The sequence below is a fragment of the Tiliqua scincoides genome, chromosome 1, assembly GCF_035046505.1.
Source record: "Tiliqua scincoides isolate rTilSci1 chromosome 1, rTilSci1.hap2, whole genome shotgun sequence".
Taxonomy (NCBI): Eukaryota; Metazoa; Chordata; class Lepidosauria; order Squamata; family Scincidae; genus Tiliqua; species Tiliqua scincoides.
Window position 1 is genome coordinate 170,001,135 of NC_089821.1, and position 18,758 is coordinate 170,019,892.

The 18,758-nt window shown below is 43.2% G+C and overlaps 1 protein-coding gene across 1 annotated transcript in view; it reads left to right on the forward strand.

Moving 5' to 3' along the window:
• AGPAT5 (1-acylglycerol-3-phosphate O-acyltransferase 5) overlaps positions 1-4,603 on the forward strand; it is a 32,524-nt gene extending 27,921 nt beyond the window's left edge. Inside the window, exons 7-8 of the mRNA XM_066640488.1 lie at positions 165-288; positions 2,697-4,603. Of these exons, the coding sequence (XP_066496585.1) occupies positions 165-288; positions 2,697-2,922 (350 nt within the window). The 3' untranslated portion in view covers positions 2,923-4,603. The remainder of the gene's footprint in view (positions 1-164; positions 289-2,696) is intronic.
• The last annotated feature ends 14,155 nt before the right edge of the window (positions 4,604-18,758 follow it).

Below are 18,758 nucleotides of genomic sequence, written 5' to 3' on the forward strand. Positions count from 1 at the left end.
TCAGAGAATTATGTTCCTTAAAATATATTTTTCTTTTGAAAGCATATTTTCTACGGAAGGAGGAGACTATTGTCATTCCATCTTAGTTGGTTTTGATTTTATTTGCTATTAATATGACTTGCAACGGCTGAAGGATGTTGATAATGCTCTTTTTTGGTTTTCAGACTTTCTTTGTAAGACATGTCCAAGAATCCACATATATGTTGACCGAATCGAACTGAAGGATATCCCAAAAGAACAAAAGTGTATGAAAAGATGGCTTCATGAACGCTTTGAAATAAAGGATAAGTAAGTCACCAAATGACATGGGGCTGGATTACAAAATTATTGAATTGGGCAATGCACACAACCACCTCACTTTACCAGAACTGCAGTTCTGTTCACTTGAATCCATTGTAAGAACATAAGAACAGCCCCACTGGATCAGGCCATAGGCCCATCTAGTCCAGCTTCCTGTATCTCACAGCGGCCCACCAAATGCCCCAGGGAGCACACCAGATAACAAGAGACCTCATCCTGGTGCCCCCCCCTTTGCATTGGCATTCTGACATAGCCCATTTCTAAAATCAGGAGGTTAAACATACACATCATGGCTTGTAACCCATAATGGATTTTTCCTCCAGAAACTTGTCCAATCCCCTTTTAAAGGCATCCAGGCCAGATGCTGTCACCACATCCTGTGGCAAGGAGTTCCACAGACCAACCACATGCTGAATAAAGAAATATTTTCATTTGTCTGTCCTAACCCTCCCAACACTCAATTTTAGTGGATGTCCCCTGGTTCTGGTGTTATGTGAGAGTGTAAAGAGCACCTCTCTATCCACTTTATCCTTCCCATGCATAATTTTGTATGTCTCAATCATGTCCCCCCTCAGACGCCTCTTTTCTAGGCTGAAGAGGCCCAAACGCCATAGCCTTTCCTCATAAGGAAGGTGCCCCAGCCCAGTAATCATCCTAGTCGCTCTCTTTTGTACCTTTTCCTTTTCCACTATGTCCTTTTTGAGATGTGGTGGCCAGAACTGGACACAGTACGCCAGGTGTGGCCTTACCATTGATTTGTACAACAGCATTATAATTGCACATTATACACTGTACAATGTATACTTTGTACAATCCTATTGGTTTGGTTTACTTAAACAAATACGACAAGTTCACACAGTGACATTGGCCAGCTTGTGAGCTATCCCTTTCTGGTTTACACATATGACTTTATGGGCAATTAAAATGTCTATCCACCATAGGAGCCAGTAGCGGTCCTGGTGCTTTTCACGCCAGGGGCCATCCCATCTGTCACTCCAGCCACCCAGAAGTTATTACGGTGACATTGCTGGAATTCTGGGCCGCCACCTCCTTTCCCCTTTTTAAAAACTGGTGGAGGGAGGAGGCAACCCAGGCTCCAAAGGAACCTTTTGCACCATTGCTAGCAGCATGAAAAGCTCCATCAGAGCTTTTCCGCACCACTAGAAGCGGCACCTGTTTCGTCTGATTTTGGAGCAGGCAAAAAAGTTCCAGTGGAGCCTTTTGTGCCACTAGCAGCGGCGTGAAAGGCTCCACTGGAGCTAGAAGCAGCACCCACCTCCAAAATCAGAGGAGGCAGGTGCAGCTACCCAGCTGTTCTGAAGGCTCCCCTCTTACCCTTTGTTTTAAAGGGTAAGAGGAGGACAGCCCTCAGATCAGTGAGGAACTGCACTGAAAGTGGCTGCAGGAGCACAGCCACTGACAAAACCGGTGGCTGGGGGGAGTGGTTTGTGGTGCCACCGCCCTCCCCAAGCCTGGCACCTGGGGCATTTGCTCCCCCCAGCTATGCCACTGATAGGATGTAAGAATATGGTATAGGTTTTCAGCTTAACAAAATGATAATCATCCTTTCAAAAGGCATGGATTCATGAACTCTTTCTCTTTAGGGGGTGTGTGTGTAAGAGAGATGTCTGTCTGTCTAACTGCTCCAAACCAGAGTAAATAAAATTGATGACTTATTCAAAGTATTTTTTTAGGAACTTATAAAATTTCAGTTTGCTATTTGATGTGGGGGTGGGGAGGTGGTTGTTGCCATTGTTGAATAAACTGTAGATGGAACAAGGCATTAGAACAGGAGTGTCCAAAGTTTTTGGCAGGAGGGCCACATCAACTCTCTGACACTGTGTCAGGGGCAGGGCAAAAAAAGAATTAATTTACATTTCAATTTGAATACGTTTACATAAATTTACCTACATGAATATATTAAAGATGAACTTATATGAATGAATAAAGGTCTTGCAATAGCTCAAGGCCTATAAAAGGCCTTGCACAAAGCAAGGCCAGCCTTTCCTTTGCTGCTGCTAATGCATCACAGATGTGAAACAGCAAGCAGTGGAGGGGAACCCTCATCCCACAGCTCACGCGAGAGATCAAACAGTCGCCCTCACGCTGAGAGCAGTTGTGTCGGGCCAGTGTGGGCTCCAACAAATCTCTGGAGGGCCAGAGGCTCATTGGAGACTGGGGGCTCCCTGAGGGCCGCATTGAGAGGCCTCGAGGGCCGCAAGTGGCCCCAGGGCCAGGGTTTGGGCACCCCTGCATTAGAACATGCCATGAACAGCTCCTTAGCATAAGCCAAATCAGTTTGAAAAGATCTCATTTATTAGAAGCCATCATAAACATTTCTCTTAACAGAAAGCTTATTATGTAAATGGGCCACTCTTTTTTCCCTTTGTTCCTAGATTACTAACAGAATTCTATGATGCAAAAAATTCTAAAAGAAGAAACAAATTTCCTGGGAAATGTGTTCATTCCAAACTAAGTCTCAAGAAAACTTTGCCATCCTTACTCTTTTTAAGTACCCTGACTGCTATTATGCTACTGTCGGAATCTGGAAGGAAACTTTATGTGAAAACTTGGCTCTATGGGACTTTATTTGGCTGGCTGACTGTCAGTATTAAGATCTGAGAAGATTCTGCACCTACAGTCAGTGACGCTGCAGTCCTGTCTTGCACATCACGTCAAACTCTTTCCGGAATTTATAAAGAAAAAATGTAAATAAAGTCTTATTAATGGAACGTTGGATGAATTGCAACTTGTGACCTAAGCCTGCTGTGGTTGGTGTGTGGAACATGTATGTAATTGCAAAATGTGCTCCTGATTTTTGCAGAAACAGCAGCAGATAACCTGAGTTATGTTTAATGCATTTTTTCACTCCATGAACAGGTATCTATCTGCACATGATTAATATAACATGTGCTTATAGATGAATAACTTAAGTGGCCCAGTGAATGTTTTGACTGATATTACTTTAGGCTTTTGTATTTATTCCTGACCTGGTGTGGGGGTATGTGTGTGATTTTTGTGTGCTTATTTTCTTGTTGTTCTTTAGTTCACTGCAGCAACTATATCACAGCTGCATCACAAACTAAAAACCAAAGCTAGCATCTACCAACGTTTTGTTTAATTTTAATCTGAATATGTTCCTCAAATTTGTAAAGAAATTAGTAGTAAATTAAATTTATAAAAAAGAAAGCAAAAAGTTAATATGGAAATCTAGTTGAAAGGATGCATCATTTTTTGATTGCATTATTATATTATCAATGGGCTTTAGTTACTTTGCTTTGCAAAAAAAGTTCACTTTTATCCACAAATTGCTTGGGTTTCTTTTGAGCACCCTGCGTTGGTGCATAAATGATTATATGCAATAAATTCAGATAGTATGATTTGAGCTCACTCAACTTTAACCTACCTACCCTAGAGTCCCAGAAGCTGACTGAAACACTATGGCCAAGCCATTAATGAACTCTAAATATGTGTGCCATAAACAGTGGTGAACATTCCAAAGTTTCCTGTTACCTCAGGCCTGCTTCATGCAGAATATTTTCTTCTTCCCTGCATAGAGATAATCATTGTGTAGTACAAGTGGCTATTTTGCTGAAAGTAGTACACCAGTCAAGAAACAAGGTGTTGTCATGGGGGGTTGTCATGGGTGAAGCGACCCTTGCATACATGGAAGCAAATAGATGTGGACTGCAGTGAGTAATGCTGCTATGCAACTGAGAGTGGTTTTTCTAGTGACAATGGACATCCACGTGTTCTTGCCAAAATGTAAAGTATGTGCCTTTTGTCTACCGATTTTGAATTTCACCTAACGTTTCACAGTTGCATCATTAACACTGTAATTTTGGAGTCCTTCTAAAGCTTTTCACAGTTGTTGTGCACTTCTGATAGACTGAAAAACTTAAGGTATGCAGTTTGCACTATAAAATAATAGAGAGAGAGATGCATATTCTATTTACTACTTCACCTGCTTGCAAATCCATTTTTAAGCGTTAGTGATTTCTGTGATGTTTGGTGATTTTGGGGGGGAAACTGTTTCCTGATGTTGAGGGGCTAATTCAGTACCAAGTAGGGGAAGGGATTCTATCTCATGTTCATTGTTTTATGTTAAAATCAAGATTCTACCATCAAAATGAAACTATTAGAGGCTATTTTTATTGCTTTCTGAATTTTTCACATGACGTTTTTCTGTTGACTTTAATGGGGCTTGAATTTTTTAAGACCCAACATGAACTAAAATGATTAAGTGTTCTAGATTTTTAAAATATTAAATGAGTTTGCCTCTAAATAGAATGATTAAACAAGACTTCGTTCTTTTGTGTTCCTTCTACAGTTTTGTAGTTTACTTGCAAATCTTCAAATATTAGTCCAGTTCATCATTTCATCTTGACATCATAGTAACTTGAGTTGACACTTTGCTTAAGGGAAAAAAAAAACCTTCCTAACACATTTAGGGCACAATCCAAACTATGCCCTATGCCAGCCCAAGTCCCTTGGGCTGGCCTAGAAGGGTTGCAAACTTGCCATAAAGCACATTTGCGCCTCCGAGGGGAAGCCGGGCCAGCGCTCCAAGATGCACCGGCCTGCGGAAGCTGACATAAGCCTCTGCACTGGCTTCCCCTCAGCCACTTATATTGGCCAGCCTGTGCCAACGTAAGTGGAAAAGGTAGGCATGGGCAGGTGTGGAGGAGGAGGGAGTTAGGCGTTCCTAGGCTGGGGGAGGGCAGGCGGGCGGGCAGGTAGTGGGAGGCGGGGCTGGGATCCAGCAGTTATGCTGGATCCCAACCCCCATTCCCAGGGAGAATGGAGCTGCTTCAAGCCACTCCACTCTCATCAGACTTGTACCACCTCCAGAGGTAGCACAAGTCCAAGGAGACCCATTGTGGCCAGCAGTCCTTACCCAGGGGTAAGGGGAAAAGTTTCTCCTTGCCTCTGGCTGAGCCATTTCTGGCCACAATCCTGCGCTGGATACAGTGCAAGCCTCCTGGCTTGCCTGTTCCAGTGCAGGTTAGGATTGTACCCTTAGTGTGTCAGAACAACAAAATGAGGCAGTTCAGACAATGAATAACAACCCATGAAAAACTGGTGTGTTACCAACAATTGTCTTGTATATAAATGTGATGTTATACTTCCTTACATCAAAGGCACAACAGACAAGATTAGTAATCTCCACAAAGCAAATTTCAGAACCATCTTCATACCATCAGTTCATCAACTTCCTAGAAATCCTAAGGATAGGAGACAACAGCAAGATACATCCAGTGTGTATAGGATACCTGTGAATGTAATCCTATCTACTAAGGCACCACTAAATGTTCTATAAAAAACAGACTTGCAGAACATGAGAAGCATTACCATTTAATGCACCTGGATCAATCAGCAGTAGCCCAGTATGCAACAGAAACGGGTCATCAAATAAATTTCAAAACACATGTTCTTTCTAATAATAGATGCCATTTCCCAAGACATTAGAGGAGCAATAGAAATATCTAAATGTCATTGAAAGAAGAGGCTCTACATATTAGCAATACCTGGCTTCCAGTCCTTAAAAGAACAGACATAAAAGCTTTACAAGGAAGAGGTTTCTGGCAGAGATGTGATTTGGATGAGTTTTTCAAGAAGGCACTCAAAAATACAGAAATCTACAGTTAAGCACCTGGAGGATGCTGTTTTTAAGTGTCGTTTCTGCCTCCTGTCTAGCAACATGTCCTACCTAGGTTTGTTTCCCTGATGAAGTTCTGAAAAGCTTACAGAACGAAACGTTGGACTTTTTAACATGAATTTTATACAACTATGGTCTTTGCACTCGGATATGTTAAATTGTTAAATCCTCTTGCATTTGTTAGAATTCACTGTCACTTGCTTTGCCCTAGGCCTGCAGAACACCCCATTCAACTTTAACATCAGGATTACTCTTCTTTAGTTTGCTAGTTTTAAAAGTTCAGAAACTGAAGAACAACTTTCAACTCTACTTTGAAAACAAACTGTTTTACTTCAATGAGGCAGGACAATAGTTTGGAAGTTCAACAGCTAAAAGTTTAGGACTCTTCCTAATGCCAGAACACAAATCATCTCCTCCGTGAAGCTTATTTTAACTTCATGTCCTTGGCATGCTGATGTACATAACTTCCCCACAGTTTGCTTCTTTTAAAAACATCATGTGAAGCACTAGCTGTTGTAGAATATATGCAGAAATAAACTTAGAATTTTAAAAGACAATATGACCTCAAGATTTGAGGATTTCCTATCATTTTGTTGCTAGACAAATGGCTCGATGCTGACTAGTGTCAGTATGTTGTTTCAAGCCCTTTTCATTGATATATTGATCCTCTCTAGTATAAATGTTTTTGGTCAATAAAATAGAGATTATTGTGTCCCATATTGCTACAACACTTGAAGAAGTGTTTGAACTTGAAGAAAAAGTGATTATAGGCTGCAGTTCTACAGAAAAACTGCAGGATGTGGCTCTAGAATCTACTTTCAGAAGATATTTGAAAGGATGTTGGAAGTACTTGAAGCTCAAAAACTGTAACTAAATTAGGGGCCCAATTCTATCCAGCTTTCCAGCCCCAAAGCAGCCCTGAGGTCGTCTTGAACTTGCCCCATCACTGCATGATGTAGCATGCATCTCATAGGCACAGCTAAATCAGCACTAGAAAGTTGTATAGGATTGGTCCTTTGGTAAAATAAGAAATTGTGTAGATATCCTCTAAAAGTACTCAATTTGTAAGAAAAATGAAGCTGCATCAAACCAAATGTTCATCTAGTTAACATCCTGTTTCCCACAAATGAATTCATACTCATCTCTTCTTGTGTCTTGTAGCTGGTATTCAAAGGCATATTCTCTGAACGTGGAGGTAGCATTTACTACTAATTAAATCAATGTAATTGCATTTATTAATTGTAATGTAATAATTTAACGTAATTTAAAAACTGGTGGTGTGCCTCAACAGTTTTAGCACTTTGTTAGTGCCATGAGCTGAAAATAGCTTTCCTAGAGAGTCATATTTCAGTAACAAGAGCACATGTTTCAATTGCAGAAGGATCCTGGTGGTTCAATCCGTGATGCCTCTAGAAAGAGCAGAGTTAAATTCCTGTCTGGAACACAAGAGAACTGCTGCCAGTGTTGATAACACTGAGCCAAATGGATGAAGTACGTATAAAAAACAGCTTCTTAGGAGATGTGTGTTCACCTATGGGAATACAGCAGCATGAAAAAGGGAGGAATTTAGAAGAACAGGAGATGAGACTTCTTGCCCTCAGTGGTGTCACTGGGGTTCGCGTCACCCCACATGCAGTGGGTGGGGCAACACCCCAGGTGGTGGGCGTGGTGATGTACCATCACTCTGCCCCCACTGGTTTTTTGGCTGTACCTTTTGATAGAACAAAGATAGAACACATGCTACATGAAATTACGCATTGATTTATATATAACATGATGAAATTATTCCTCCAACTGTGATTTTAGTCACTAGTGGTGTCACACCCCCCCAAGGGTGTCAACTTACTAACACCTTATTGCAGCAGTTCTCAAACTTTTAGCACTGGGGCCACTTTTTAGAATGACAATCTGTCCATGACCCACCAGAAGTGATGTCATGGTGGAAGTGACATCATCAGGCAAATTAAAATAAGTATAGATAATTAAAGTAAAACAAATAATAAAATAAGCAGAAGCCAGCCCTGTTCCACCAAATGAATTTCCCCTGTAGCCTGCCTGCAGTAACACCTCTCCTCCAAAACTAGGAAGGTTTTCAGCCCTACCCAGTGCCCAGTTCAATTTAAGAGCTTCTGTTTAAACCAGATCACTGTCAGGATCCACCTGGCTTTGCAAGTCTCAAAAATATTCACCTTATCAGCTGAAGCCTCTGTTTTGAGGCTTTTTAGTGGGGGGGGGGGGAGGCTGCCTTCTGGAGCACTTGTTTAACTCCAGGTGCATAGGATCAGGACCATTTTGGTAGCCTTGCACTCTCCTTCACCTGATCTTCCAAGGTATGTTTGCTTACTCACAAGTAAACACGACCATGAGGCTTAGTTTTGCTTTCCATAGGGCTCAATACATTCATCTGCTTGGAGGGAGGGACTTCCTTCTCAGGTGTTTTTGGGGGATGCATTCATTGGATCAGGACCATTCTGGTGTCGTTGGATTCCTCTCAGCCTGCCCTTTCCGAAGGACTAAGGCAAGTTTGCCTACTCACAAGTAAACGTGCAATACAGCTCACTTTCACTTTCTATAGGGCTCCATGCATTTTTTGTTCTCCGGTTTTTTGGCCATAACTTTTGATAGAAAGGAGATATTTCACTCTGGTTTTTTGCATTGCATTCCGATCAAAATTCCACATCCAACGGTATATAATATGATGGGGTTATTCCTAACCACTGTGATTTTAGCACGTCACCCCCTTAATGCGTGTCACCTGGTGCGGCCTGCACCCCCCCCCGCACCCCTCTAGCAACGCCACTGCTTGCCCTTAATCTGTATATAAGAGGTGAGAGGAAGAAAAAGAGAATGCTAGGAGCAGACAACATAACTGATCTTTTGCCTTGCAGAAACAGAATTAGAGTAACTGGTTCTACTAACAGTGCATATATTTGTAGCAATGTATGGCCCTGAACAAATTCAAATGCAATCGCAGAGACATGGAAACTGTTCCTTGATGGTGTGATCCTATGCTGCTGAGAGGCATGTGTAAAACTGAGCAAGCAATTGGGGAAAGCCAAAGATGTGACATTTTTCTACCCTATTAGCACTCCACCAGGAGGAAGCAAAATGGCCAGGTAGAGAACACTCGCTCCATCAACATGATTGCTTGATTCATACATGCTTCCCAATGGTATTTGATTATGTCATGAGGTAGTCACTCCCATGCCCCTGTGGGGCTACACAAAAAGGGTCTCTGCAGACCTGGATCCCAGATGAGCACTTGGGGTGGAGTACTTTTACTTTTCTGTTTTGTTGTGGCTGTCTCATGGATCTTTAAGCAAACCTGCACACTTCAGATTCAAAACTCTGATTGTTTCAGAGGTGCCAGTTCACTCCAGAGCCACAGTGAATTCCCTAAATTTCCTTTGCAGTGAACAAAGGTATATTTAGAAGATAGATTGCAAGCATTGAATAGAAGCTACTAGTGACTTGATCTTGCTTTCCTGTGTCAATTGGCTGGTTGTGGTCGTATGCCTGTCTTCCGAATTGGCAGTTCTATATTTGGTTTTGATTGAGAGTTAGGTGTATTGTGTCTAAGCCATGGTCAGTGTTGCAATTCAAAAGGCATGCTAAGTGCCGTGCGGTGAAAGTCAATACCAGACACCAGATAAATGGTTTTCAAATTAATGAAAAATATTGACTTGGGATTGGGGTAATTATGTTCCATGTCTTGCTGTTCATATGCATGTTTCTTTGGCCAAGTGACCTGGCAGCTTCTTTTGTCAGTTTATGCAAAATCTCTCATGAAAGGGTCATGATCTGTACTTATGGAACAGATTCTGTTATTCACATTATGGAAACTGAGAGTTTACGCCAAGACTATATTAAACATACATTCCAGTAGAAACTTCTTTCAAAGAGTCCGTCTATTGATTTTGAATGTATATAATTACAAGAAAATATTGAAACTGGAACAAACCTTCATTAATTACTAATGTCTGGGCCAGTTTGCAATGTGAAAAAGTTGGCCTCGTTAGTTAAGCTTTTCTTCTTTTTAAAAATCTTTCATGTCTTATTTCATTGTAATTTAAGGCATGTCTACTGTGATGTTTCATGGCACTCAGACCATGTGAACAACAGCTTTATATTGTATAAGCTGAACCTTTGATACGATACTCTTGTAGTTTTCAATAGTGGTTCTCTATATTTCTGCTGGGCTGTCATCTTTAGGGCACAGTCCTAACCAACTTTCCAGCACTGACCTAGCCACAATGCGGACCCAAGGTATGGTAACAAACATGCTCTTACCTTGAGGAGGCCTCCTTGACTGCCTCTCCACTGCAGAATGCAGTGTACGCCACATTGGCACAGCTATGTCAGTGCTGGACTGTTGGTTAGGATTGCGTACTTAGAAGCAAAAGTCCATCAGGATTCCCATCATCGCCATCACAACACGTATTCTGAAAAATTAGGTAAATTGCCTTTATATTGTTACAAAACGTGGGCTTTGGGCAGAGTTTTGATGCTTCCTAGTCAGGAAGGGAATTGTAAAGGAAAAGGGGGATCGGAACATTGGGGACTATAGCAGCAGAAGCAGCATAATCTATCCAGGAAAGATTTTGAGATCACGGTGGAAAAGCTCCTTGAGTACATCACTGTAGTTTACAAATGAGAACTTCAGAATCAAAACAGTGCTGAAATTACATTGTGTAAACCTACATTAATACCTGTCAAATAATGAGTCTGGGAAAATTGTTGCTCCTCAGGCTTCCAGCCTTTGTTTTGCTTTCTTTCAAGTTTTGGGCACTCTTGCCAGTCACTCTGCAACCAGTATTTCCAGTTGCAAACGGTTACAACTTTGCAGTACTGTCTTTCCCTTCTCTAAATAGAGCGTGGCACGATCTGCACAGGGTTCTGAAGTAGTTTCAAAGCTAGTTGCACAAATAGTCAGCCACAAGCAGCAATATCATCCAGCACAATCAAGTGGAACTGCAGGGGAAATTAAGCAAGACAGGATAAAATTTCTAGTAACCTGGCGAGCATACTAGTTTGTATTGTTAACTCTTTTACACATATATACACACACACAGAGACAAGCATTCAAAGCTTTCCAGAGCAACAGTTGGAAAGCACCTCGCATAATCAATTAATTCTGGGGATTAAAGGAACCTTAATTCTTCATAACACACTGTAGGTGACTTGAGAACTGCAACTTGCATTATGGTAGCACCTGTCAAAATGAGGCCATGGTTGCATAAAAGTTCTGAAATAAAATTCAGTAGCATCTTTTCCCATTATGTAATGTATTAGCCAGCTATTATTGTTGTTGGCAACCTTCAGTCTCAAAAGACTATGGTATCGCACTCTGAATGGTGGTTCTGGAACAGCGTCTAGTGTGGCTGAAAAGGCCGATTCGGGAGTGACAATCCCTTCCACACCGGGAGCAAGTGCAGTCTGTCCCTGGTCTGTCTCCCTGGCTATGAGCCTTCCTTCTTTGCCTCTTTGCCTCAGTCTGTTGGCAAAGTGTCTCTTCAAAGTGGGAAAGGCCATGCTGCACAGCCTGCTTCCAAGCGGGCCGCTCAGAGGCCAGGGTTTCACACCTGTTGAGGTCCACTCCTAAAGCCTTCAGATCCCTCTTGCAGATGTCCTTGTATCGCAGCTGTGGTCTACCTGTAGGGCGCTTTCCCTGCACGAGTTCAGATGTTGAGTTTTGCACAGAATTGCAGTGCAGTTATTCCATAAGTTGGGATAATTACTTGGAAAATATTGGTTTGTGTGTATTTAAGAACAGACAATCCAGATAGACAGTGTGTGTGCTTCAAACATTTTGCAAACTGGATATGACTAACTGAATATTCTGAATGGAAGGGAATATTTAGGTCATTATTCTGCAGGCTGCCATAACCTAGAAGATCTCACCTGAACAAACATTCAGTAGCATATCAAGATTGCGAACTACTTCAAGATATTGAGATGGGTTCTAATTTGTAAAAGCTTTAGCCCAGAAAATGGTTGCATTCACTGCCTTCTGAACCCAAATATTGTTTTGTCAGCACTAGATTTTCTCCTGCTATATGATATCCCTACATATCTTTCCTTCCTGAAGAGCAGTAGAGTTGGGAAATATTGCCAAGAGTCTTTATTTTCCTCAGTCTAGGGCAGGGTTTCTCAACCAGTGGCATGGGTACCACCAGGGGTACTTGAGGTGGTGTCTGGTGGTACTCAGAAGACCCCTGGATACCTGCAACCCAGCAGTGAGACCAAGACCACAACAAACAGCGGTAGGAGGCTCAGCTTGGCAGGCAGAGCTCCAAAACCTGCTTTTCCATGCTGGAAAAGCCCTCCTGTCCACTCTGAGCCTCTTACTGGCATTTGTTACATCGCATCTGGCCTTTCAACCCACAAGTAACCGGCAATGACAACATTGCCAGTTACTTCCAGTGGTACTTCGAATGGGTGGACCATGTGAAGTGGTACGGTGGGGGACAAACATTGAGAAACACTGGCCTAGAGTCATGTGTTCAAAAATATATCATCCTACATGTGTTTCATACGCTTTCATACAGCAGAAGCCCCTGTGTTTATCCAAGACAGGGGTGTCCAAACTTTTTGGCAGGCGGGCCACATCATCTCTCTGACACTGTCGGGGGCCGGGGGGAAAAGAATTAATTTACATTTCAAATTTACATAAATGAATATATTAGAGATGGAACTTATATTAATGAATGAAGGTCTTGCAATAGCTGAATGCCTATAAAAGGCCTTGCACAAAGCAAGGCCAGACTTTCCTTTGCTGCTGCTGCTGTATCACAGATGTGAAACAGCGAGCAGTGGAGGGAGCCCTCATCCCACAGCTCAAGCAAGAGTTCGAACAGTTGGCCGTCGCGCTGAGAGCAGTTGCATCAGGCCAGTGTGGGCTCCAGCAAGTCTCCGCAGGGCCAAAGGCTCATTGGAGACTGGAGGCTCCCTGAGGGCCTGATTAGGAGCCCTCGAGGGCCACAAGTGGCCCCAGGGCCGGGGTTTGGGCACCCCTGATCCAAGACTTTGGGGCACTGCTTGGTTGTTTCATTGTTACATGATACATTGTATTGTTATACAACTATACCAGGGATTTATCCTGTACTAAAAGGTCAGTAACAGCTTGGATCCAAAGATGTGCTCTTGCTAGTGGAAAACCCCTTCACTGTTTCCAGCCCAGTGGAAGTGAAAAGTGGACATTGTGCCTCCACTCAGGGCCAGGTAAAGACCTTCTGACAACTGAGGCAGAATGCCAAATGCTGCCCCCCCCCCCGCCAGGGGATGTGGAAGGAGGAGGGACAATGGAGGCAAGTTAACAGGCAGAGATGGGCAATCCCCTCCACCAATATGTTACCTGAGGTAACTACTTCAGTTGGCCTCATGGATGGGCCATCCCTGCCTCTACCTTGAGATAAGTTTTTCTGTCTGACCAAGCTCCTCTCAAAAATTCTAGCCCACTACAGCTTATATGCTGCAGCCTGTATCTTCTCCATGTTTCTCATACTATAACACAATCCCTGCTGCAGTGTAACACTTCCAGTGAGGTGTTTGCACAGAAGCAACAGATCAATAGCAATACATTTTCTCCTTGTGCTCATGGTTCTTTGATATCCTGCAATTTTTTAAAAAATGCTTTTGTGAGAGAAGTTTTGTGAATTATTAAAATGCATGGCTTGCCAGGGGACCTGCAGAGGTGGGCATCTGCAGGGGTTTGTGGGCTGTGAAGGTCTGCCTGCACAGATTGCAGATTTTATCCCAGCCTTAACAGGGAAGAGAACTTTGTTTTCTCCCATCGAAGTGAATGTTTGCTATCTGCATCAATGAAAAAATTAAAGCAGAAGTATGGGTGCAAGGGTGCATGGAGGCACCAGAGTGCCTGGAATGCATGGAGGCTGCTTAAAACCAGCAGAGTGCATGGAGTGCACTCTCCAGAGTGCATGGAGGCTGCTTAAAACAACAGTAATAGAGGCCCAGCAGAGGTGTATACCGCAAAGAAAGAAGGGTTCCACTAAATCCAGGAGGGTGCCCGCATGGCTAACCAGCCAAGTTAGAGAGGCTGTGAAGGGCAAGGAAGCTTCCTTCCGTAAATGGAAGTCTTGCCCTAATGAGGAGAATAAAAAGGAACATAAACTGTGGCAAAAGAAATGTAAGAAGGTGATACGGGAGGCCAAGCGAGACTATGAGGAACGCATGGCCAGCAACATTAAGGGGAATAATAAAAGCTTCTTCAAATATGTTAGAAGCAGGAAACCAGCCAGAGAAGCGGTTGGCCCTCTGGATGGTGAAGGAGAGAAAGGGGAGATAAAAGGAGACTTAGAGATGGCAGAGAAATTAAATGAGTTCTTTGCATCTGTCTTCACGGCAGAAGACCTCGGGCAGATACCGCTGCCCGAACGGCCCCTCCTAACCGAGGAGTTAAGTCAGATAGAGGTTAAAAGAGAAGATGTTTCAGACCTCATTGATAAATTAAAGATCAATAAGTCACCGGGCCCTGATGGCATCCACCCAAGGGTTATTAAGGAATTGAAGAATGAAGTTGCAGATCTCTTGACTAAGGTATGCAACTTGTCCCTCAAAACAGCCACGGTGCCAGAAGATTGGAGGATAGCAAATGTCACGCCTATTTTTAAAAAGGGAAAGAGGGGGGACCCGGGAAACTATAGGCCGGTCAGCCTAACATCCATACCGGGTAAGATGGTGGAATGCCTCATCAAAGATAGGATCTCAAAACACATAGATGAACAGGCCTTGCTGAGGGAGAGTCAGCATGGCTTCTGTAAGGGTAAGTCTTGCCTCACGAACCTTATAGAATTCTTTGAAAAGGTCAACAGGCATGTGGATGTGGGAGAACCCGTGGACATTATATATCTGGACTTTCAGAAGGCGTTTGACACGGTCCCTCACCAAAGGCTACTGAAAAAACTCCACAGTCAGGGAATTAGAGGACAGGTCCTCTCGTGGATTGAGAACTGGTTGGAGGCCAGGAAGCAGAGAGTGGGTGTCAATGGGCAATTTTCACAATGGAGAGAGGTGAAAAGCGGTGTGCCCCAAGGATCTGTCCTGGGACCGGTGCTTTTCAACCTCTTCATAAATGACCTGGAGACAGGGTTGAGCAGTGAAGTGGCTAAGTTTGCAGACGACACCAAACTTTTCCGAGTGGTAAAGACCAGAAGTGATTGTGAGGAGCTCCAGAAGGATCTCTCCAGACTGGCAGAATGGGCAGCAAAATGGCAGATGCGCTTCAATGTCAGTAAGTGTAAAGTCATGCACATTGGGGCAAAAAATCAAAACTTTAGATATAGGCTGATGTGTTCTGAGCTGTCTGTGACAGATCAGGAGAGACATCTTGGGGTGGTGGTGGACAGGTCGATAAAAGTGTTGACCCAATGTGCGGCGGCAGTGAAGAAGGCCAATTCTATGCTTGGGATCATTAGGAAGGGTATTGAGAACAAAACGGCTAGTATTATAATGCCGTTGTACAAATCGATGGTAAGGCCACACCTGGAGTATTGTGTCCAGTTCTGGTCGCCGCATCTCAAAAAAGACATAGTGGAAATGGAAAAGGTGCAAAAGAGAGCGACGAAGATGATTACGGGGCTGGGGCACCTTCCTTATGAGGAAAGGCTACGGCGTTTGGTACTCTTCAGCCTAGAAAAGAGACGCTTGAGAGGGGACATGATTGAGACATATAAAATTATGCAGGGGATGGACAGAGTGGATAGGGAGATGCTCTTTACACTCTCACATAATACCAGAACCAGGGGACATCCACTAAAATGGAGTGTTGGGAGAGTTAGGACAGACAAAAGAAAATATTTCTTTACTCAGCGTGTGGTCGGTCTGTGGAACTCCTTGCCACAGGATGTGGTGCTGGCGTCTAGCCTAGACGCCTTTAAAAGGGGATTGGACGAGTTTCTGGAGGAAAAATCCATTATGGGGTACAAGCCATGATGTGTATGCGCAACCTCCTGATTTTAGGAATGGGTTAAGTCAGAATGCCAGATGTAGGGGAGGGCACCAGGATGAGGTCTCTTGTTATCTGGTGTGCTCCCTGAGGCATTTGGTGGGCCGCTGTGAGATACAGGAAGCTGGACTAGATGGGCCTATGGCCTGATCCAGTGGGGCTGTTCTTATGTTCTTATGTAGGGTATAGATATGTGGATATGGGGGCCTCTATGTGACAATGAGACCTTTTCTGTGGTAACCGGTGTAGCACAGCAGCTAAGAAACTGACAGCCCAATCCTATCCACACTTTCCTATGAGTAACCCCCATTGACTCTAATGTGACTTACTTCTGAGTAGGCATGCACAGGATTGGGCTGTGAGCTGTGAATTTGTATTACCTCGGTATGAATCCTGCCTCTGTTGTGAACTCGCTCAGTATTGCTCCCCCTCTACTTCAACGTTCCAGCTGCAATATGGAGATAAAAACATTTTCCTTACACAACTGTTGTAAGATAACACACATGACATACTTTACACCCTCAGAAAGTGCTATATAAATGACAGGTATTTTTCACTCTTGTTCACAAAAATATGAGAATGCAGACTTCCTAACTGCAATGCTAACTTTGGCTTCAACATGTTTTGGGGAAGGTAACATAGTCCCAGTTTGTAGCATGGCTGGTGGGACTCTAGCAAAAGTGACCATGGGAGAATTTACTGGCCAGCAGAAGGTTCAAGGTACTTTATTGAGGTGAAGTGACTTGCACTGCTGCTGTGGGTGGGTTGACATATGGAGATCATTCCCCTTCCCACTCAAAATTTCTGTGAGACTATGATACAATGATTCCAAGTTGATCAGCTGGAGTCCTTGTCTTCACACTGTCCCTTAATGCTGCAGTCCTAAAGATATTTATAGGGGGGTGAGCTTCACTGAATACAAGAAGGCTTACTTCCAAGTAGGCTGAACATTGTGCTGTGAGTGGTTTGCCCCTTGATGACCTTGCTTTGCAAACATAAGATGACTGTTTTCTGCTCCTTCACATGCAAATAGGTGATGGGACATCCCACCACAGTATCATGAGTAAGGGCTTGAGAGAAGATCAGAGTAGACAATGCAAGGCTGACCCAAGTCTTTCTGACACCTGAGGCAATATGCCAAATGCTGCCCCCCTTATCCAGTGACATGCCAGCCTCTGCTGCTTCTACTGTCAAATGTTCTAGCTCAGCACTCTCCTGCATATTCTTCTTCCTCTCAGTCCCCCCCTTCCTTTTCAATCCAAGAAGTGAAAGGAGGAGGAGCCATAGAGGCAATTAGGTGGACCAAGATGGGCAAGCCCATCCCCACCAATTTGCTATGTGATGTAACCACTTCAATTGCCCTCATGGACCGGCTGGCCTAGACCCCATGTGACCCCAGGACAAAATCTGAAACTACAGTTTACATGTAGTTCTCTGATTCTTTTTTTGCCTGAGAGCGTTCTTCTATCCAGTAAAGCAGACGAAAGAAAAGAGATGTTTACCCCTTTTCTTCCAAGCTGTTCTAGCTTTCAGGAGCCAGATTGTCCTGTGGTGAGATAGAATGCATCAAGAATTATCCTGTCAAATGATGGCACCTTCCTCCTAAAAAACACAACTGTTGGCTTTACACTTAACTAAAATTTCTGGAGTAGTTTTATGACATGTGAGCTGAAACTCTGAATAAACAAGTAATAGATGGGTTTCATTCCCTCTGGGGGAAAAGTACAGCCAGAAAAGAATTCTGTCTTCTCTTTCTCAACCCTCTGCCACCCCATTACACGCACATCATTAGATCAGCCATGGGAGCTCCCTTGTTGGATTGATCTGTGGCCAATTTTATGATGTGCTAATGTACATAATTGTGAAAAATCTGTGCATTAAACTTCCATGAGTCTTGTCTGTTAATTCTTGACACCCATGAGCTGTGAAACTTGAGGTTTAATCTCTCCAAGCACTGATGTAAACAAATTATACATGCTATGTGTGTAGTACAGACACCTCAACTAATACTCAGGCCTCTTTTTTGTTTGTTTGTATAGCGAGTTGCTCCAGTACTTATTTCATAATTATGTTATATCTAAAATCAGCACCTTGTTAGAACTAGGGCAGATCGAGTAATTATTGCAGCAAGTTCTCATCTCTTGGGCTATGATAAGGGAGTAGTATGCAATACATGTTCCAGCAGAGAGACAGGGAGAGAACATACTTTGAAGCTTGTCTTCTAAACCAGTGTTCGTCAGCCATGAACTTACAAGAACAAAAAGGGTTGAAGACCACTGGACTGGTAGCGCATCACAAGGTAAAGGAAGAGGCATCTGGTGTACCCCTTCAGATGCCAGGAGATTGTGTTCCAGTCCAGCTCAGGATCTCCTGCTACTGTGCTAAAATAGCTTTCACTAGTATCAACCTTCATGGTCATTTTTCTCTCTCTAATAAGAATATTTGGCTACAGTGAACAGTGGTGGGAGTGTGTAATGGGGGCAGAGAATGGGTTGCAACAGAGGCAGGGGTGGGCAGATAGGGTCCCAGGAGAGAGGCAGGACTGTTGGTGAGTCCCCAGTAAATAAATACTTGATTTATTTTTTTTTTTTTGGGGGGGGGGGGGGTTGTGACACAAAAAAGGTTGAATATGTTCAAAACAACATAAAGTATCAATAAGGGTTACAGTATTCCAAACGGGAGTGCAATGTCTCCTAAAAAAGCTTGATGTCATTATTGAAGAAGAGGATAATATTTATATATTGCTTTTCAACCAAAAGCCATGCACAATGTGGTTTACATAGCAAAATGAATGATTCCCTGTCTCCAAACAACTGAGGGCACAATCCTAAACCC